At 38.7% G+C, this 23,291-nt stretch overlaps 2 protein-coding genes across 21 annotated transcripts in view; one reads left to right on the top strand and one right to left on the bottom strand.

Annotated features, from left to right (window-relative positions):
- The window catches only part of FUBP1 (far upstream element binding protein 1), a 34,301-nt gene extending 30,000 nt beyond the window's left edge, over nt 1–4,301 (bottom strand). For 17 of the 20 annotated variants that reach the window (XR_007126659.1, XR_007126660.1, XR_007126661.1 and 14 more), the window contains exon 1: nt 4,079–4,301. Coding sequence is in view for 15 of the 20 variants with exons in the window: in XM_047726188.1 (XP_047582144.1) it covers nt 4,079–4,198 (120 nt within the window). In the remaining 5 variants the exon portion in view is untranslated. The remainder of the gene's footprint in view (nt 1–4,078) is intronic. The other 3 variants (XM_047726198.1, XM_047726201.1, XM_047726200.1) reach the window with 1 other exon arrangement.
- A 234-nt stretch (nt 4,302–4,535) lies between these two features.
- Nucleotides 4,536–23,291, top strand: part of DNAJB4 (DnaJ heat shock protein family (Hsp40) member B4) — a 46,441-nt gene continuing 27,685 nt past the window's right edge. Inside the window, exon 1 of the mRNA XM_047726211.1 lies at nt 4,536–4,822. The gene's annotated coding sequence lies outside the window, so the exon portion shown is untranslated. The remainder of the gene's footprint in view (nt 4,823–23,291) is intronic.

Here is a 23,291-nt window from a genome sequence, read left to right as displayed (position 1 = left end):
TACCGGAGAAAAAAAAATCTCAAGAGGGAACTTAACTCAGGTTACATGGTAAGTCAATGGTGGAGATGGTCCAATTTCTATATAGCTCCACGCTAATTACTAGAAGGGGGTAAGCATCAAATATGAGTGATACGCTCATTAGGGCCTCATTACATTATTCTGCTAATTCTGAGCATGTCTGAAATTTTCCATGATAAAAAATTGCTCAGGAAATTCAAACATCTGGTGCCTAGAATTTCCCCAAAGAATCCTGAAGTGAACTAAGCCAAATGCTTCATGCTTCATTAGAATTAGAAAACTGGAAAGAATTAAGTATATTCAAAGACTTGAGTCTTAAAATCCACTTATGTATCACTTAAAATTGAATATATTTTCAATTCCCAACTGTACTTCCTAGGGTTTCTAGATTTCCCTTTTCTTCCCAAAGCACACCAGGATTAAATATTAAAAATGCCTGATTTAAAAAAGGCTTGGGGGGGGGGGGGACCTGGCTGTCTCAGTCTCCTGAACTCAGGGTCCACATTGGGTGTAGAGATTACTTTAAAAAAAAAAAAAGGCTTTGGTCAATCTAACCTTCCTTAATCACCCTTTCACTTACTTAAAAGCCTGTTCCATGTCTTTGGTCAGCTATAAAATCTTTCTTCTTTTCTGAAAGGTTTCTTCATCAAACCTGAAAACAACTGCTTTTCCACCAAGTTTTAAAAGGCTTAATTAACATTTGAATTGTTCCTTATTACTTAAATACACTGCCTGGTACTGATTTCAGAAGAACTATTTCAGGCCAGACAAGACAGTAACTACTGATGATCTTAAGCCGTGAGTACCTTCTGCAGTTAGCTTTTGTAAATGCTGCGTGAGTTTGCAGAACACCACTCCTTGAACGCCAAGGAACTTCTGCACAGAGAAAGGATACTTATTTATACCTCCCTATTATTCATTATTCATTGAATAGTTCTAAAACTATCCAAATGAAAATGAAAGGATACTTAGTTCACTCAAGAGAATTAGTAACACCATCTTAAACATTCAGAAACAGTACAAAGACATTAGAAAAGAACTCTCAGTAAGAATACTAACAACCATTTTTAACACTGTCCCCTCCTACAACAGAGGAATTTATCATAATTAAGCTTTGCTATCCTGTTACCAAATGTAGAAACAAACCAACCCCCCCCCAAAAGCCTACTCAAGTGCTAGTTTTCAACAGAAATTAACGTTAACTGAAAAACAATTGTTTTATAAAATTTTCATTGCATTCAAACAATTGCAGCTTGCATCACTTTTACAATCAAGGAAGAGATTCCAAGAATAACTGAGTACTTAAAGACTAATAGTTGTTTAGAAGCTAAAGAATCAAGGCTTATACTCTTGCTTTAATGTGTGTTCTACCAACGATGGAGTCCCACTCTGATTCACTTCTATCTTCCTAATGTCAAGGAGAAAAAAGGTAGAGAGATACATTTTGATCTTTCAACATTTCAGAGACAAACTTGCCCTTAGTGTGATCATCAAACTCCTAACCAAAGAATCCCAACCCACCCTTTGGAGTTACAGCTTGAAATACACAAATAGCGATCTCTCCAGTGTACCGGCTGGAAACCCTAAACTAGAGAAGCAATCTGGTGCCCCTGTGCTGAATTTAGCTCAGAGAGTATTTAAAAATCTGGAAATTACACATTAAAAAAATAAGCCATTGGAATTCTCCGGAAAAATGAGCAATTTGGTCTAAATTACCAGACGGCAAAATGAGCTAGGCAGTAACCACTTGTCCTGCATTAACAAAGAACCGTCCAGTTAAAAAAAGCCAAGAGCATTCCCGTTAGTACACAGTTCTGAGGGCAAGAAGCTGTTCTTACACCTCTTCCTTCCAAGAACACAGCATAATACGCTGGACAAAGAAAAGAAACTTAAGGTTAGATGAAGATTTTGGAGATATAATCCAGCATGCTTTTAATATAGATAAGGAAAAAGTAGTTCAGATATTAACCTAACTTGTTTCTTCAGTCCAAGTACTCCTCCCTGTATTCCATTTATATATCAGAAAGCAGCTACAACTGACCTATAGAGGCATCTTCAAATGTAATCAGAAGGGGAAATTCAAATTAAAAGATAAATTTAGGAATCTCAGGCTTAAGATCAATTCTGTAAAGAAACAATCAAATTATTACAGCAAGACATCTATAAAGAATCATATCATTATAACAAGAGCATTGAGGCAGCTGACCTGTTGGCATAAAAAGAGAGTACAGGAAATCCACAGTTTGAGGGCAATTTCTATATTTAAAAAAGCCATCTAACATAATCAGGAAATTACAGCTTAGCCAAATAATTAAGTCCAATTTTTAATTAAAGCATGGCAACCCGAGGCCTTTCAGAAGTTGTATTCATCTGTACTCACCTCAATTTCCACCCTCTTCCCCAACCAACATTATCCTCCAGTGACTTCATTCCTGGGTTCCTGTCATTCCAAAACCCTCATACCTTTGCACATGCTGCTTCTTTTTTCCACTGATCAAACTTTCACTCATTCTTTAATGCCTTGCTTAAAATATCAGTCCTTTGGCAGTTAGGCACCCCACTCTTTGGTGTTGTGTACAGTGCCTGACTCACAGCAGGAACTCTATAAACGTTTACAAAACAAGTGGATAAATTAACGGTGCCCATTTTTGTCTACTCCTCTCTGAATGCATTAATCAGATACTACTATTCATTTGCATTTGGCTCCTTGATTGTATCATCACTTCCTAGAAGGCAGAAATACAATTCACACAGTAAAAAAATCTCTAGTATCTAAGTTCAGTGTGTAGCACAAATTAATTCAATACACTGGTCAAATAAAGTAATGCAGGTGAGTCCTTCAACCAATCTAATAATAACCCTCTAACAGTTTATGTCATTATATAAAAGTTTCAGTCGCTATTACAAAAACGTTCAGATGAAAGAAAATCCAGGTGAAAAATTACACAGTATTAATGGTGACTTTGGCTATTTCTGATCATACACAACTACAGGTAAGTTTAGTTATGTTCACATTGTAAAAATAAGAGCCACTTGTTACATTATTACAGAGTTCACGCAGTTTGACTCAAATGATGCTTTGATGCAACTGGAGAGTGAAAAAGGTTAACAAAGTTAACTAACGCAAACAAAACATACCACAAAATTAGTTTCTCATTCCCGTTCGCTTAACGCTATAACCTAAAAATGTAACTAGAATAAAATTATTTTGCTTACATACAACTCCATACCAACATCACATAAAGTTATAGTTATGTTAAGGGACCATCTAATAAAGTTCCAATTAAGAAGCCTTTAAATTTCCTGGAGTAATTTTTTTTTTCGTTTGGGAAAGAACTGCCTTCAGGGCAAATGTACGCACCTACGTAATACAAAGAGGTCTGGTCAGTGTACGACTCTTAACAGAGAGGCAGATTCAAACTGAAACTCGGATAAAATGGGCCTGAAGCCATTTTGAGAAATGAGGAAAGGGCTGGTAGAACACACTGACACATAAATCCTGCTCTGAGGAAGGATTCTAACACGGGATACTAGTGCTCTCTTCCTTGAAGATGTGAAAGTGAATGATACAGAAGATTAATTTTGAGACAGCCCGAATGAGCTGGAAGCTGTAAAGACTGCTGTACTGACATATCCCTCCCTTATCACGGTTCCTGAGGACAGACCCTAGTCCTCTCCAAACTCATTACCAGAACCTTCCATACCATTGTGTAGAAACTACGCGCGCTTTATCCCACGGAAAATGTTCAAATTGAAAAAAAGGAAATGCCACGCTAACTCCTCAGTGAAAGAAGCGCGACTGCCGCAGAAGCGAAAGACCTAAAGCCATCTATGCGTAACACGCGTTGGGGTTCTAAATGGCTTAGACGCCAAGATACACAAAACCGAGCTCCGGCCTCCGAACTGTATTACCAACGTGGGGAACCATAAATCTCCTCACATTTCAGGGCCCGGAAGGGCACTTCTTTCCTCTTCCTCATGCGCGAAGAAGTAGCGGCCTACTCAGCCAGCGGCCAATTACCATGAGCGTTCGGGATCCCGCCGCGAGGTCCAGACTTACCTGCCGTGCTCTCTGCAGCGCATCTTTGAAAGCATCGTTAACTCCCCCACCACCGCCGCCGCCGCCTCCACCACCAGCTGAGCCAGAAGAAGGTGGAGGCACTGTTGAGTAGTCTGCCATGCCTACGCTACAGTGGCTGCTGCCGCTTCTTCGCAGACACCTTCCCTCAGCCAACTGCTAAGAAAGAAAGAAAATGGCGGCCGTCGAGCCTCTATCACATTCTTGTGCGACCATCGTGCCGTAAAGGGGCGGAGACTGAAAGGAGAAAATATCGCGATGTTTTGAGGCAACGAACTGGTGTGGGGGTGGGGCTAAAAAAACCAAGGAGAGGCAGAAGGATGTCGCGAGACTTGTGTTTAAGATCTCGCGAGAGTGGAATTTATTTTTGGCGCCTCCTCTGTGCGCATTCTCTTGTTGAGACTGCGTTGCTTCTACTTCCGGGGTGGTGGGTGCGACCGGCGCGGCGACCCCGGTTGGCTTGCATTTTTGAAGACCTCAAGAAAGAGTAGTTGGTTTTTATTGGTTGCAGACTCGGGGAGGGACTGTGGGTGAATTTCGCGCCTAGGGTCATTTTCTGTATCCAAGGGAAAGAGGGTAACGTCGACAGGCGTAAGGACGACGCTACAGTATCTCGAGAGCGCCGCAACCAGGAGTGTGCCTGGGAGAAGGGCGCCCGGGACGCCACGCGGAGATGTTTCTGAAAACGTCCTCCGGGCCCGGCGGGATCTCGTCCTGATTTTCAGGGTAGTAAAGTGTCCCTGTATTTTAATTATAGATTGGCAGATGTGTTTTATCACAAGTGGGGATGAATTCAGGCTTGAGGCCTCTTAGTTCTCTAGCTGATTTCGGTATTTTTGTGTAGTGTGGATGAGGCTGTGAAATGATGACTGCCCTTTTCCTTTTAAAAACGTGATTGTTCCTAAAATTCTGCTGTAACTACACTTAGTAACCTAGTATGTGTCCAGGGCCAGTTTTATTGAGGTCATCTTAGAGTTCACAAAAACATCATTTCTTGACCAAAATTGACTTTGTGGCTTCCGGAAGTTCCTGTAGTTTCTTTAAGAGCCCAAATATAACGTGAAATGTTCTGAATTGTCATCCCAGGGCTGGATAACTTAAGTGTGGGTATTTTATGTCATCTACTTCAGTTATCAAGTAATTTCAGACCTTCCCAAGCATTTGGTGGCACATAATTTACTCCAGTACGTAGTGGCTTCAGACTCATTTGGATGCTTTACGAATCTTATTTAGGAGTCGATCAAAGTGATAATTTTTTTTCTCCAAAATTCCCTTGTTTTTAGATAACAAAGACCGAGGTAAAATGAACGTTACCAATTTTAGCATTTTATGTTTTGTGAGTTAGGTCTAAAAAAGTACTTTTCCTATTGCTAGTCAGAAGAGTAATTGGAAGAAATGTGTGTTGTGATCTTCCTGATAATTACAGTTAATGTGTCCTCTTGTTCAAGGGCCCAAGTAAGATAACTAGACATACATGCATGTAGCTGCAAGTGGGCGGACATTTTCCTCCAATGAAGCTTTTCCTAACTGTCTTAACCATTTATAGCTCTGATTATCTTCTTCAGTGTTCATAGCTATCCCTTTAGGTTTGGAGGGGTGAGGATTTGTATTTGGAAAAGCAGCAAATGTATTGGACTACAGATTTAAGTGTAACTGGGGGAAAAAAAACTAAAAGCATTTTGGGTGGTGTTACTATTTTTTCAGTTATGTTTTGAGAAAGTGTGTCTAACAAGTGACATTAATCAACTGATTTTTTTCATATTTTATGTATTAGGCATATACCAATCAGTCCTTCTGATCAACATAATGTTAACCATAGAGTGATATGATTTACCTGCAAACAAACTTTATTTCAGACAATTTTAGTTGTCTCTAAATGTGCAAAGTAAAGCCTTTCATCTGTATTTTATTTGTAGACTCTCCTGGAACCAGGATGGGGAGTTGGAATCAGTTTAGATTAGGATTCCTTTTTTTTTAAACTTGTTTTTTTTAAAAGCTCTTATTTATTTATTTGACAGAGAGAGAGAGAGAGAGAGATCACAATAGGCAGAGAGGCAGGCAGAGAGAGTAGGGGAAGCGGGCTCCCTGCTGAGCAGAGAGCCCAATGTGGGGCTTGATCCCAGGACCCTGAGATCATGACCTGAGCTGAAGGCAGAGGCTTAAACCACTGAGCCATCCAGGTGCCCCTAGATTAGGATTTCTTAACTTCAACACTGTTGACAGTGTTTAACCAGATAATTATGTTTGGAAATACCACTGTGTACTGAAATATGTTTAGCACCATTCTTAGCCTCTACCCATGGATACTAGTAACATAACACCCCCCCACACACACCACCACACACACTCAGTTGTGGCAGTCAAAAACATCTCCAGACATTGCTGATGTCCCCTGGTAGGCAAAATCATCCTACATTGAGAACCATTGGTCAGCCTTAATTCCTGCCCCTGCCTCTCCATTGGGAAAACCTATTTACCATACTTCTGTGGTACATCCCAAATTCTATTAATTTCCATTTCCACTACTCCCAAGTTACCATCACTTAGTCCTAGACTGTAATAGTATTCTACTTGGCTTTTCTGCTTCCACCCTTAAATGTCTATAATTTGCTTTTTTAAATTGTGAAATTATAAAAATATGTAATATACGTGTAAGTTATCAAAAGTAACAAGGATCCATTGCCAATACTTTTGAAGTTCAAGCCTCTACCCGATTATATTACAATTGTTTCTTCATATAGCAGCTTGAATGATTTCTTTCTTTAAAACAAATCAGATCATCTCACCTTTCTCTTCCTATTACATTTTTTAAAAGATTTATTTCGGAGAGAGTCTGTATCGTGGGGGTGGGCATAAGGGCAGAGGGAGGAGGAGAGAAAACTCCCCACTGAGTAGGAAGCCTGATAGGGCTCCATCTTACAACCCTGAGATCATGACCTGAGCTGAAGCAAAGTTGAACACTTAACCGATTGAACCACTGAGGCGCCCCAAGTACTTTAAAATCCTATCTCCTGGAGTGGTTTAAGGGTTCCATATGAGCAGGCCACTATCTCTAAACACTCCTCACTTTCATTCTTCTTCACTGACCTTGCTGTCCAAGATACTTCCTGCCTTTGGGATGTTATGTTTGCCTTTTCTTCTGCCTGGCCTGGATGCTTTTATAGACTTTCACGTGGATGGTTTGTCCTCATCATTCGAGGCTCAGTTCAGATATCACCTACTTAGGCCATCTCTGACCTCTAGCTGTGCCATTCTGCAATCACTATCCCATTACCATTTTATAGCATTTATCTGAAATTATGTTCTGTGTGTTTACTTGTTTATTGTTTCTTTTCTTTTAGAATGTAAACTGGGGAACAAGGACTGTCTGTTTACCATTGACCAGTCCCTAATGCACAGTCAACATTCTAGACATTTGTTGAAAGTGCATACTGAAAAAAATCTGCCTCTGCATTTTAGTTGTGTGTGGCCTTGGGCAAGTAACTTAGTCTCTATGTCTCAGATTTCTATTGATGATCATAACTTCCTTTACTGTCCTCAAATGAGATAATCTGTGAGTTCTTCAGAAAACAGAAAGTGCTATGCAAATGGAAACTAGTAATAAACTTGTAATTTGGCTTCTGGCATTTTATAATCAAGAAAGGATAATCCGGGCGCCTGGGTGGCTCAGAGGGTTAAACCTCTGCCTTTAGCTCAGGTCATGATCCCAGAGTCCTGGGATCGAGTCCCACATCAGGCTCTCTGCTCAGCAGGGAGCCTGCTTCCCCTCCCTTCTCTGTCTCTCTGCCTACTTGTGATCTCTCTCTCTGTCAAATAAATAAATAAAATCTTTAAAAAAAAAAAAAGGATAATCCGTGTACATTTTTTGGATTGCAGTTATGTTCAAATCTTAGTTTTGGTAAAACCCAGGAACCTGCAAGAGCAGCTGAATTGTGGGAAAACTAACCAGAGAATTTTGATTAGGCTATGTGAGTTCTCAATCTCAGAGCCATTTGTACTTTTCTGGTTACTTTTAAAATTGATGAGATCAGGCTTTTCTTGACTAAATTTATTCCCTTTTACAATGTAAATTTCTTAAAAGTGGATGTATCATAGCTAATTATCTAAAATTGGCTTATTATGCTTTGATATTGGCTAAATATTTGGCTGAATCATATTTTATAGTCAGACTCTTATCACAGAAATTGGTATTTCATATTTTATCCTTAGGAAGAATTAGAAGTTGGTGTTTTGAACTTCCAGAAGTACAGTAGGGAGCATTTAGATATACCAGATAACAGAGTGAGAAGTTAAGCAAAGGCAATTAAAGTTGAGCTATTAAATGCAGTGGCAAGTTTCTTATTTTACCTTCTGACTTACTGGTTACCAAATGACTACATGATTTTTCTCTTAGCACAGTTTTCACTTTTGGATTTGTTAAATCTGTGAAATATTAACAGATTCTTATTTTTAACTTTTGGAGAAAAGTCCATTATGGCTTTTTAACAGGCATTTTTTTTTTTAAGATTTATTTATTTTAGAGAGGGAGAGAGTCTGAACAGACTTGCTGCTGAGCACAGAGCCTAACAAGGGACTCCCATCTCACAACCCTGAGATCATGACCTAAGCTGAAACCAAGAGTGGGATGCATAACTGATTGTGCCATCCATGTGCCCCTTAACAGGCATCTTAGAGTTTCAGAATTGTACAGGCTTCCTGCCCAACTTTCTGTGGATCACCTACCTCCTAACAGCTCTTAGCCAGAAGGATCTGAAAACTACATGTGTGTCATTTAAACCAGGCCAATATTTCCTCAGTACATAGTTACAACAGATTCAGGTTAGATGTGAGGAAGGAAGTGGCCACTTCAAATTAAATAGTTCAGGATGTCATTAGGGTGTTTGATCATTAGGTTGGTTTTTGGTTTAATGACTTTTATATCCCTTTTGACTGAGTTTTTAGAATTCTATTTCAGACTGAGGTGTGAATGGAAGCAAGATATATTAGCATTTTATTTTTTTTTTAAGATTTTATTTATTTTTGCGAGAAAAATAAATTTATTTATTTTAAGAGAGAGCATGTGAGCACATGAGTTGGGGGGAGGGACAGAGGGAGAAGCGACTCTCTGCCTAGCAGGGAGCCTGATTTTAGGACTTGATCCTAGGACCCTGGGATCATGGTCTGCGCTGAAGGCAGACACTTAACTAACTGAGCCACCCAGGCACCCATATATTAGCATTTTAGAGAACAGAGTTGTTAATACAAATTAACTTTGGAACATTTTGGAAAACAACAGTTTGACCAGTGTCTGAAATTGGAGGTAGCCCCAGATAGTGGAAAGGACGCTGGGCTAGGTCCAAGAGGATCTGTGTTGAAGTATGACCCATGTGCCCTTTGGTAAGTCACACAACTTCCTTTTACCAGTGTACCAAAAAGAGAGGGCAATTTAATCTGTTTCTGAAAAGTAGCCAACAGTAAAGGATAATAAAAGGTCTTATGTTTTTACACTGTGACTTCTGTTTTCTCTTTCAAAAGTTAATAATACTATCATCTCATGCTCAGTTATTAGAGATTTCTTCTCTGATTTGGGTACCAAATTTGATAGTGTGTCCTGATTGAAGGGCTGTAAGTAGACTGAAGAATACTAGGATATTGTCTAAGATCATTGATTTGCCCTAAATCTAGACTTCTATTATCCTTGTCATTCTCACTTACCCATAACTGCAGAGCTCCCTTTTTATCAGGTACACTTCCCACCTCTTCCATTTTACTATTGCCTGGTAATTTCCATTTTAACAGAAAGCCTGTCGAGAACTCTAAAAATTCAGGGATTCTTAGTTGTTGTCAGGTACTACGTCATGACAATAGTAGCACAGTATCGCTTATTGTTTATTTGGAATTCCCAATAGATTGTAAGGTCCATGACAGTAAAGGTTATGTCTTTTTCTGTGTCTTTACTGCATAGCACACTCATAGCAAGAGCTGATAATGGCTAGTGCGATATACTGGGTACTGTTCTAAGTGCTTTGTATTTAATTCATTTATGCTTACAGTGGCTCTATGAGGTGCTTATTAAAATCTCTTTTGCTGGGGTACAGGTAAGTTAACTAACTTGCCCAAGTTCACATATTAGTAAGTGTTAGTGATCTGAACCCAGGCGACCTGTGTTGAAAGAATGGAAGAATCTATAAAAAATCAAGTAATGAAATGGATCTCTGTAGTTTCCTATGGTGTGGTTCACAACTTAGTGTTTCTTACTCGGATTTTAAAAATACATGATTTGTTTTTATTGAGATGTATGCCAAAGTTCTTCATGAGAACCAGGTCTTAATGTAAGGTAATAAAAATATTACATACAAAATTAAAGAACCCATGTGTTATATAAAAGGATAAAGTCTTGTTTTTCTGTGTTAATTGTATTGGATGAATCAGTAATATGCTTTACTAAAATTTATGTATATATAGTGCTTAGAGTGTATGTGTATACATACATATATATTTGGTATGATTAATATTATTTTTCAGATACATTGTTTAAGGGGTTTATGTGTTTGTAATCCACATCACAAACTAGATTGTAAGCCTCTTCAAGAAAAGAATAGGATTGCTTAACTTTAATTTTTCCTCTGTATTACCACAGAGTGTCTATGATAGTGTTTGTACTGTTTGCATATTGGATTCCTCTATAAAATAGCCCACCTCCAAAAAAAAGCATATCAAGAGTTTTAAAATCAGACTTTTGGGGCTCCTGGGTGGCTAAGTTGTTAAGCATCTGCCTTCAGCTCAGGTCACGATCCCAGGGATCTGGAATCAAGTCCCACATCGGGCTTCCTGCTCTGTGGGAAGCCTGCTTCTGCCACTCGCATTCCCCCGGTTTGTGTTCCCTCTCTCTCTGTGTCTCTGTCTGTCAAATAAATAAATAAAATCTTAAAAAAAAAATAAAATCAGACTCTTCACAAAATTAAGAGTAGATTTCTGTATAATTTAATTTTTTAAGAACAATTAATGCTTGAGACAAAGGCTCTTCCTGAAAATGAGATAAATTTTCTTTGCCCTTCAGTGAAAGCAGAAAGCGTATATGGGGGAAAAGAGGGGCTTGCTAAGGTTCCTTCCCAACTTCACATGGTTCTTCAAATTTAATGAAAGAAGGACCATCCTTACTGTATCGTACACAGTGCCTCTTTGAATATATAAATAGCGTTTAGCGAGTTGCACACATCTGTTGGCAGCCTGTGTGTAGGCAGGATCTGTCCTTTGACCAGGATCATGGGAGATAAAGCACAGCATCATAAAATATATAGGAAATTGAATCAACATTTAATGAAAAAAAATCAGAGCTACCTACCCTAACTGATACACCATAATGCTCCCTTACTGTAGGGATAATGCTAGGTTAAAAATTTGGTACTCCTGACAATATCTGTCTCAAAAAATTGGCTTTACCACCCAGTTCCTGAATGCTTTTAGTTAATTATAGCATACATCCAAATAACTTAGAATAAAACTGGTATATAATGCTGCAGAATATAATATATAATAAAACTATAGAATGTATGTAATATATATGGTTTCATAATTTTTTTGACCTGTGAAAGTATTTAAAAATTTTAATTCCACTGTAGTTAACAAACAGTGTTACATAAGTTTTGTTAGTTTACTTTGAATAGTCCTGTACTTACTCCTTAGATGTATTTCCAGATCTGTGTCTGCAGCTATCTCCAAGACTCATTTTGTGTGTTGCTTCAAAACCAAAATGTCTAAAATAAATTGATATATTTACTATTCTTATTCTCCCTTTATTTTGTGGTCAAAGCATGTTTATTTTTTTCTCCCTAATTGAATCATATATTTATACATCAGTTCCTTTCACTTCTGTTACATTTATCTTATTCATTAAAACTTTAGCCAAATAAAGATCAAAATTAAAAATCATCTTTTTTCATGAACTTTAACCTGACTAACCAATTCCGTTGATCTTTTACTTAATTCAGTATATTGATTACAGGGAGCTTTTTTAAAATGTTAAAGCTGAGCCCTGACCCCCACTCCCAGAATCTTGATTTCATTGGTCTGTATCTGTATGTGTAACAACTTCCTAAGTTGATCCTTAAAGTGTAGCCCACACTTGAGAACCACTAAAATAAAATTGCTCCATTAGACTTTTGCTAATTTTTGATGCCTTATAGTTTGTTCTCTAGTTATTATGGGCATATAGTCTAGAGAATTCAAGGTCTAGAAGCATTTTCTGTTTTTGAGCCCTATCAAGTTTTTATTGATCTAGGCTAGGACAGTGTTCCTTAAACAAGAGTATGTTTGAGAAAAACCCTGCATTATCTAGGGTGTTTTTTAAAAAATGTGGATACTTGGGCCCCACCTGGGCCTAATGTAACTTGTTTTAGGAAATTTACATCTCTTATTTAAAAAAAAAAATAGGCATCGTAGTTGATTCTTATGCTTATCAGTCTGAAAACTGCCCTCTTATGCAAAAAGTTTAATAATTACAGAATTTAGCTTAATTATATTTTGTTTCCCCAGTTAGACTAGTACATATTTTGAACACAGATATCTTGTTCTCTCCCCTTTTCTCTTGTATAAAAGAGGGCTGGTTGAGGACTGGATCTTACTCTTTGGTTTGCCAATATATCTTGGTGCTTTTATGTTGGTAAAATCTTTTTTTTTTAAGATCTCATTTATTTGACAGCGGGAGGAGAGCAAGAACAAGCAGGGGGAGGAGCAAAGGAAGAGGGAGAAGCAGGTTCCCCATTGAGCAGGGAGCCTGACATGGGGTTCAATCCCAGGACCCTAGGATCACGACCTGAGCCAAAGGCAGATGCTGAACCGACTGAGCCACCGAGGTGCCCCTATGTTGGTAAAATCTTAGTATCAAATTGAATTGTTTGTTATCATAGTTACCACTTCCCTGCAAAGCTAGAGTTCAAATTGCTAAATACGTGGTTATAAATATTGGGGGCTTTTGAGGCTATCTAGCATGGAAAAGAAGATTCACTCAACTTCTTAGGATAGCAGACTTTGAAACACCTTAAAGATCATCTAATCTGGGGCGCCTGGGTGGCTCAGTGGGTTAAGCCGCTCGCTGCCTTTGGCTCAGGTCATGATCTCAGGGTCCTGGGATCTGCTCAGCAGGGAGCCTGCTTCCTCCTCTCTCTCTGCCTGCCTCTCTGCCTGTTTGTGATCTCTCTCTGTCAAATAAATAAATAAAATCTTTAAAAAAAAAAATCATCTAATCTGTTTCTCTCATTTTATGGTGGAGGAAATTGTGACCTGGATTGCTCGAGAGCCATGCACAAAGTGACAAGATTAATTGCTGTGTCAACACTAGACTCCTAATCCAGTGCTCTTTATTTCATCAAAGAACTCTGAAGCAGCAGTGATTCGGTTAAATTTCAGTTGGAGGTTTTCTGCTTCTTAGGTACAAGGGAAAGACGAATCTTTGCAGAACCAAAAACATCTTGATTTTTATAATCAGGACATCTACCTTTACAACATTTATATTTTGAAATAGATTATTGAAAGAGGATCTTTGCCAGTGAAAGAAATCCTTAACTGAAGATGGGCGGGTATGAGATGTAAAGCCCACTTGGCATACGGTTTTGTTGTTGTTTTTTAGTGGAACTTTGCTTCTCTGTCCTGACATTTTCATGTCTCTATTTATAGCAGTGATCTCTTTGGAATTTGCCTTCTGATTCTGTTTGTTCTTTTATGTTGCTTCCTATTAAGTGATATTCTCACTTCACTTTTGTTAAAATATATTTGAAAGGACTTGAAAAGAAGTAATTAAAATGTTTAAAAGCAGCACCTGAAATTGTTATTTTTTTTTTATTTACATAATCATTTTTTATAACAGGTCATCTAATTGTAGTACCTAGTGATACAAATACTAATTTTTCAAGATAGAATGGTAGTTTATTTTTTAAATTTAAGGTCATATGAAGCCTACAATAAATTTCTTTGGTCCAGGACAGATAATGCTTTTAGATTCTTAACAACCTTGCTCTTTAAGGATGTACTTTGATATAAGTGAAGACCGAGAGATTTTTACTTAGATCCTTTTTTTTTAAAATAAAGATTTTATTTATTTATTTGACAGAGATCACAAATAGGCAGAGAGGTGGGAGGGGGGAGAATGCTCCCTGCTGAGCAGAGAGCCCGACACTGGGCTCCATCCCAGGACCCTGGGATCATAACCTGAGCCGAAGGCAGAGGCTTTAACCGGCTGAGCCACCCAGGTTCCCTTACTTAGATCCTTTAAAATGGTAAACTCCTTAAGTGTGGGAACTGTTTTATTTACCTTTGTGATTAACATAGTACCTCTCATCCAGTAGGTGCTTATTTATTCGGTTCAGTAAAAATGCTGGACATTGTTCTAAGTGCTGGAGATATAGTAGCGAACAAAATAGACACATACGCCTACCCTCGTGGAGCTTATTCTAGGGAGTTAATGTTGAATAAAACCATGAATCACTGCAAAGACTCCATCTTTGTTTTCAGATAGTTCTTTGGATTAGTCTAACAAAGAATATCTAATATTTGAGCCCCATGTTGGGTGTAGAGATTACTTTAAAATCTTTAAAAAAATAACCTATAGTTTATTAAGCAAGTGTTGAAGAGTTGGAATGGAAGAAATTTAATGATCAGTAAATGTTTACTTCTGAGTGTGCATATGTGAAATACTCACATAATTGCCAGTTACTGTCATCCCGATTCTCATTCACTTGTGTGCTGTGTGCAACCCTGTGTAATGACCCAGTTGCTAGCCAAACCACAACCAGGGAACTTCATCTCAAATCAGATACTACTGAGTGCCTTTGACTATGCTGGCCAGAAACTCCATATTCACCAAAGTTCTAGTTGTTTACTTGTTTGTCTGTTCTTTACACCAAAGTGTGACCTCCACAGAGCACCTTGTGTGTTTTAGTTAGCACTGAATCCCAAGTACACAAAATAGCAAGCTACATAGTGTGAGTAAATATTAACCAATCAGTCCCTGAGTACTCAAAATACAATTAATTCCCTTTCATTGGTACAAGCTACATCTAGTCTTCAGACTACTCAAAAACTAAAATCTTCAATTCTAATATTCTTAAGAGCTCTTTTCACTTTATCTTGTTTACTAATATACTCCGTAATTCTGATACTTCCCTTTTCAATCTCTATTACTTCCAGGCCTTGGTTTGCCAATCACTTTGAGAATTGCCAACTCCTGTTCCCCATGTCTTTCACTAGTGTCCACTCTTTATTTTTTTTAAAGATTTATTTATTTATTTGACAGACAGGAATCACAAGGAGGCAGAGAGGCAGGCAGAGAGAGAGGGGGGAAGCAGGCTCCCCGCTGAGCAGAGAGCCCGATGCGGGGCTCGATCCCAGGACCCTGGGATCATGACCCGAGCTGAAGGCAGAGGCTTTAAACCACTGAGCCACCCAGGCGCCCCAGTGTCCACTCTTTAAATCCCAGCTCCTAATCACTTAAAATACACACTGGAGCTAGATGAGCTTCAATTCACCGTTGTTACCTAAGTGCTAGGTTATTTAACCTTGCCAACTTTAAACTTCAATTTAGAGTTTCAATTTGTTCATTTGTGTTTAAATGTTTATATTTTTTTAGTATATGTGCTGCCGAAGCGAGCACAAATGTTTATATTTTTAAATTAAACTCTATGTCCGATGTGGGGCTCAAACTCATGATCCCAAGATCAAGAGTCACATGCTTTATTGACTGAGACAGCCAGGCACCCCCCGAGTTTCAGTTTGTTTTTTGATACCTAAGCATTGCTATGAAAATGAAAAATGAGATTACTGTAACCAGATGCTATTTCCCATAAGTAATGAAAACCCGTATTAAATAATAACCAAAAAATCTAGGCACAGAGTGACCCTACGGCTGGTTGAGTTATAGCTCAGCAATACATGAGATACCCATGTTTTTTTCATCTTTGCCCTCTACCATCCTCAGCATAATGCGCCTGATGATTGCATAAGGGTTGCCATGGTTCCCAGTGTTATGCAGTCATAACTGTAAAGTGGAAGAAGAGAGTTTCTTGTCTTCAAAAGCAAGGAAACCTTTATACTACACTCTTCCCCTGGACACCAATCGGACTAACCTTGTGCTGACCAAAGCTGACTCACAGGCTTACTCTAGCAAGTACCATACTTGGTTTTGAATAATTAAGATTCATTTCCTGGGGATAAGGGAGAGGACCCCACCTTCCTAGAAATAGTTACTACTAATGCATTTGTGAATCTTAGAACTCTATCCTTGGAACTTCTTTTCTCCATCTGCATTCACTCTAGTATAATCTCTAACCTCGAGGGTTTTTTGTTTTTGTTTTTTTAAAGATTTTATTTATTTATTTGACGGAGAGAGATCACAAGTAGGCAGAGAGGCAGGCAGAGAGAGAGGAGGAAGCAGGCTCCCCGCTGAGCAGAGAGCCCAATGCGGGGCTCGATCCCAGAACCCTGAGATCATGACCTGAGCCAAAGGCAGAGGCTTAACCCACTGAGCCACCCAGGCGCCCTCTAACCTTGAGGTTTTAAGATCACCTCTACTCCCAAATTTTTATCTTCTGTCTGGACTGCTTCTAAGAATACTAGACTCATATATCCAACTGCTTATTAGATACTACCATTCGTAAGTTTAATAAGCATCTTAAACTTAAAATGTCCAATATTGAACTCCCCAATTCCCCACCCCTCAGCTCTTCTATCTTCCTATATTAGTCAATAGCTTCCTATATTAGTCAATAGTCAAGAACTTTGTTCTTTCCGTTTGCTGAAGCTGAAAAATTTTGTGTTATTGATTTCCCTCATATCCCACATTTGATTCATCAGGAAGTCCTATTGACTCTACCTTTAAAATAACACCTCCACTGCTACATCATTGTCCAAACCACCTGAATTATTTGGTCTTCCATCATTACCCACCATACTTTCCCATTCCTTTTTTAACATAGAAAGCCAAGCAATCCTGTCATTCTGCATAAAACTCTCCAATGGCTTCTCATCTTCCCTTGATACAAATCAAAAGTCTTTAGCAGCCTACAAGACTCTACACCATCTAGCCTCTTATTATTTCTCTGACTGTCCCTACCCCATCATTCTGATACAGCTGCACCCTGAAGATGCCTGGCATTCTCTCACCTCCAGACTTTTATACTTTCATACTTTATTTTTCCCTCTACCTGGTATCAACCCACACATATATACATAGCTTTCTCCCTTTCCTCTTTCAGGTCATAGTACAAATGTCATTTTCTCTCTGAAGCCATTTCTGCCCAACCCATCTAAAATTTTAATTCTTTTCTTTTCCTTAGCTCCTACCACCATCTAACATTGCATAGAGTAGTTTTTTAAAAAATATTTTTAATTACTAAATCTTTATAGGCATGACTGGGTGGCTCAGTCAGCTAAGTGGCTGACTCTTGGTTTCAGTGCAGGTTGTGATCTCAGGGTCCTGGGATTAAGCCCCGTGTGGAACTCCATGCTCTGCAGAGTCTGCTAGAGATTCTCTTCCTCTCCCTCTCCCTCTCCTTCTGCCCCTTCCCCTGCTCGCACACACTTGCTTTCTCTCTCTCTCTCAAATAAAAAGATATTTTAAAAAAATCTTTTTAGGAATGCCTGGGTGGCTCAGAGTTAAGCATCTGCCTTTGGCTAGGGTGGTGATCTCAGCGTCCTAGGGTAGAGTCCTGCACTGGGCTCCTTGCTCAGCAGGGAGCCTGCTTCTCCCTCTGCCTGTCACTGCAGTTCTCCCTGCTTGTGAGCTCTCTCTCTGACAAACAAATAAAATCTTTAAAAAAAAAATAAAAAAGGAACAAAAAAGTCTTAAAAAAAAAAATCTTCTGTCTTCCTCATTAGAACATAAAGTACACAAGGCAGGAATTTTTGTTCATCTGTATCCCCAGTACCTAGAAAGGTAGCTTGGCATATGCAAGGTCATTAAATTGTTTATAAAGAAATGAATGTCTATTCATCATGATTTCTTGGTTTTAACTGTGTCAAATTTAGTAATCTTACTTGATTCTGATCAATTTCTGATCAGTTCCTATTTCTTATAACTGCTATGGGAGACCATCACCATTCTTACTAAATGTCCTACTTTAAGTCTCAGCTCTTTAGTAGTGGATGTCCTTTCTAAAATTTTTTTTAAAGAACACTGATAGCATCTATGAAATTCTTTTTCTTCCTAGTCTATCCTCTTGCCTTCAAATTTATAAATTGGTCCTTACCTATTTTCTGTTAATCTCAGAGCCCACTTCTCCTTTTGTTCAAATTTTATCTACTTGTACTCTTGTACCAAACCCTCCTATCTTCTCTGAACCTTACCTAGCAATCATTTCTTAAGTACTTTTATATCTCATTTTCCTCTGCATTGTTTTCTTCTTCTGTTGACCATCTTAAAACCTCCTTTATTCCCTCCCTTATATACAGTTCTCTTCTTACCTTCAGAGGACTTTCTTGAAATGTTTGAATTTACTATTCCATTTTCATATCCCTCTTGTTCAATTCACTGGATTCTGGTTTTTGCTTTTCATTGCCTATAATTACATCTACTTCATAGGATTGTTGTGAGAGATTAGATGAGGTTCTATGTGTTGAGTTGTGCTTGCACATGGTTAATGGTTTTTTTGAGTGCTTACCATGATTATAACTCTTGAAACCAAAATCATTCTTGTGGGTACCCTCCTATTACCTTTCTTGACTTTCCTATATCCCTCATGAAATGCTCCTCCTTTTGATTTTGGGACACTAGTGGTATCAAAATGCTTTCACCTTCAAGTAACAGAATCCCTCTAGCTTTAAGTCCAATGGTGGTTCCAGGATTGATTCAGAGATGCAGTAACACTACTGAGAACCCAGGCTCTTGCTCTCTTTACCCTCTACCATTCTCACTGTGTCACAGATATTTATCTTGTTGTAAGATAACAAGCATTATGTTTTTATTATCCAAAAGTAGAAAAGCAGTGCTGGGGTTTCTCCTGGGTGGGTATTCCTTTATAGGGAGGACAGTCTGCCTTAAGTTCCCCAGAGCATTTCCCATACATCTCCTTGGCTATGCCTACACTAATCACTGGCAAAAGGAAATGTGATTGCTATGATTGATTTAAGCCAACCATGAGTCATTCCCCAGGGCCTGGGGAAGCTCTCACCTTCCTTGAGTTCATTATTTTGGAAGAAATTTGGTATCTGTTAAGCCAGAAAGAAGATAAGGATGGCTATTTGGTTCGTAATTAGTAGTGTCTGCCATTCTATTCTTACTTGGTTTCTGATTGTTCATTCTCAGTGTTTTTCATTGTCTCCTCTTGATTGATATGTCCCATAAATGCTGGGCAACTAAAGTTCAGTTCTGCCTTTGATTCTTTCAAAAATTATTCCTTTTTTCCACTTTAAAATACCACCTGTGTTATAATATTTTCTTTTTTTTTTTTTAAGATTTTATTTATTTATTTGACAGAGACAGGGCAAGAGATGGGACAAAAGCAGGGGGAGTGGGAGAGGGAGAAGCATGCTTCCTGCCAAGCAGGGAGCCCAATGCAGGGCTTGATCCCAGGACTCTGGGATCAGGACCTGAGCCGAAGGCAGATGCTTAATGACTGAGCCACCCAGGCACCCCTGTGTTATAATATTTTCTAAAGCTTTATTTCAGCTAAGACTTTTTTCCGAAGCACCAATTCAGAATATCCAACTCTCTCCTGGACATCTTCAACCACATTCAATTCAATTAAATATTGTTTTACTAGGTTTTGGAGAGTCAAATAAACCTTTTTCCTATATGATCTTACATTATAGTTGGGGAGTTAGCCAGAGAAATGAGTTATTATAACATAGATAGTAATTAAGAATGCAGTCTTAGCAAGCGATAAAATTTACCAAGTATGTAAGCAACATAGATGAATGGGTGATTAGAGGGGAGGTCGGCATGTTCTGGTGGATCTCCTTTTCCCCTTCAAATGTACTCTTCCTATATTCTATATTCTATACTGTCATTAGTAGCCCTGTCACAAATAGCAAGTAGTACACATTCTACCTTTTTACTACTTATATTTACTCATTTGTCTTTTTACATCCTACTCATACTTTAGGTCCCTGTAATTTCTCACTTCATTGAATTATGTACTTAGTAAAAGTTAATTGAATAGCAATGTACTATAGAGCTTTGTACTAGGGGAAAAAAGGTAGAAAAAAGCCCCAAAACTGAAACTCTCAGGGCTGTTAGAGCCCCGTGGGTGAGGCACAAACACAGAGATGATTATGTAATTGTGATGGAGTAGAGATATGGTGGGGATATGGAAACTCAAAGTCAAGGGAACCTAATCCAAGCTGGCCCTCAGATTTGCCCAACCAGAGGCTGAGTCTCGGAGTGGTAGTAAGCTCCGGGCAGAGAGGGAGGAGTGGAATACACCCACACGATTTCCTTTATACATACCAAAGAAATACCACTTTAGAGACATTACTTTGGAGGCTGTACTTAATATCGCTATTGCTCAAGAAGAGTTTTTTAACTGACCATCATTAATTTAGAGAATTACCGGTAGTGTATATCATACAGTTGATCCTTCAGGATTCACCAATTCTGTACTTTCATATTTGCCCTCACTAAAATTAATTTGTCTCCCTGAAAACAGTACTTGGGATGCTTTCCCAGTCATTTGCAGACATATACAGAGGCAAAGCAGCAAAAAAATATGAATCTATGTTCCCAGCTGAGATCCAACAAGGCGGTGCTTTGACTTCTTATTTTATTTTATTTATTTTATTTATTTTTTTTAAAGATTTTATTTATTTATTTGTCAGAGAGAGAGAGGGAGAGAGAGCGAGCCCAGGCAGAATGGCAGGCAGAGGCAGAGGGAGAAGCAGGTTCCCTGACGAGCAAGGGGCCCGATGTGGGACTCGATCCCAGGACGCTGGGATCATGACCTGAGCCGAAGGCAGCTGCTTAACCAACTGAGCCACCCAGGCGTCCCTTTTGACTTCTTATTTTAACTCTCATAATAAGCCTTTGTGATCTATTAGTGCATTTTTGTATCTTTTGCATTTGTATGCATTTTGTTGGTGACTTAACTGTTTAAAGAAATGTTTCAACACTGGGCTGAATTGCTGTCTGGTGTTCCTAGGCACAAGAAGGCTGTGATGTGCCTTATGGAGAGAATCCATGTGTTAGATAAGCTTCCCTCAGGCGTGAGTTACAGTGCTGTTGGCCATGAGTTCAATGTTAAATTGAATGAGGTGTCTTGAAACAGAAACACATAAAACAAGATTATGTATTGATGAGTTGACTTAACCCTGCCATTTCCCTTAGGGGCAATGGTTCAATATTTGCTAATTCAGCATCCATGACAACTTTATAGAACATAACTATGGCAAATAAAGAGAGTTGACTATTTTGTGGGTAAATTTGATTTTGGGAAATAACCCAAAAGAAGTCGTTTATGGCCAGGAGGGATGGGTTAGATGAGGATGGTTAAACTGAACAATATAGAGGTTTGATTACTAAAGTCTTTGTCAACCTTTTAAAACATATTCTGCCCTTGTGATGAACAAATAGCTTATTCACCACCCTAAATATTCTAATATATTCCCCTTAGCAGACATGCCTAGGTTGAGAATTAGTGTACAAGTTTTATCTTACCACCAGCCAGGCTGATGTTTTATAGTGAAAACTGTGTTTAATAGCGAAAACTACAGTTTTTTAAAAGTTTACTAGATATAATAAAATTTTATTATGGTGCCTGCTTAGACTTCAGTCTCCCTCTAGTCAAGAATAATTTATATAAAGCAAGGGTTGGCAAACATTTTTTGGTCAAAGGCCAGACAGTATATTTTTAGGTTTAGTGGGCCAAGGTCTCTGAGGCAACCCCTCAGCTCTGCCACTGTATTGCGAAAGTGGCAACAGATACTAGGTCCTATTGTATATATTTGTACTGTATACTCCTGATACTGTTTTATCCTTCATGACATGTAATACATAGTGTGCAATAACTGTTGAGGCAAACTTCCTGATTTAGCTTAGATAACCAAAAGGCTATATTTTAAAATATTTAAAAGTCAAATGTTAAAAACCATCCATTTAAAATTATTCTTGGGGCACCTGGGGGGCTCAGTCAGTTAAGCCACCAGCTCTTGATTTCAGCTCAGGTCATGATCTCAGGGTTCTGGGATTGAGCCCCAAGCCGGGTGTGGGGCTCTCCCATCAGAGGTGAGTCTGCTTGGGTTTCTGTCACTCTACCCCTCTTCCCACTCTCTCCCCCCCCTTCTCTCCCCCCCCGCAAATAAATAAATCTTTAACAAAATAATAACATTAAATTATTCTCTTTTTAAAAAGATTTTATTTATTTATTTGAAAGAGAGATAGAGTCAGAGCACAAGCAGAGGGAATGGCAGAGGGAGAGGGAGAAGCAGGCTCTCCACAGAGGAGGGAGCCTGAAGCGGGACTCAATCCCAGGACCCCAGGATCATGAGCTGAACCGAAGGCAGACTCTTAACCAACTGAGCCATCCAGGCGCCCACATTAAATTATTCTTTTTTTTTTTTTTTAAGATTTTATTTATTTATTTGACAGACAGAGATCACAAGTAGGTAGAGAGGCAGGCAGAGAGAGAGGGGGAAGCAGGCTCCCTGCAGAGCAGAGAGCCTGATGTGGGGCTCCATCCCAGGACCCTGGGATCATGACCTGAGCTGAAGGCAGAGGCTTTAACCCACTGAGCGACCCGGCACCCCCACATTAAATTATTCTTGAATCCTATTTTTTTCTCTTATCTTTAAATGTCCTTCTTTAAGCAATTACAGTAGTTTGGGTGTGTTGTATTTGGAATTAGGCAGTCAACTGCCTAAATTTATAGTAGTTGGTGAATACTATAGAACATGTTGGCTTATTTAATACATTTCCTCATACTTAATGTTTGGTAGGTTGTAATAAAGTCTTTGAATCGTAGTTAAATCACAGTAGCAGTGGTTTAATTATTATGACTTTATTAATGCAATGTATTATAAAGATAATTGATAGCTTGGGTTAGGCCTGATTTAAATAAAAAGAAATCAATTTAGAGTTATAAACATTTGGAGAGCTAAACAGACTTGCTAGATAATCAGTTTATTGCAGTTTTGACTAAGATTCTAATAGTTCAGTGAAATAGCAGCCTGTGTTCTGCTTTCCTGCCTCTCCTCTGTGCTAGACATTTTTCCCCCTTGTATCGCTTGTCTTATT

This window comes from Lutra lutra, chromosome 4, assembly GCF_902655055.1.
Source record: "Lutra lutra chromosome 4, mLutLut1.2, whole genome shotgun sequence".
Classification (NCBI taxonomy): domain Eukaryota; kingdom Metazoa; phylum Chordata; class Mammalia; order Carnivora; family Mustelidae; genus Lutra; species Lutra lutra.
This window is presented reverse-complemented; position numbering and strand designations above follow the sequence as displayed.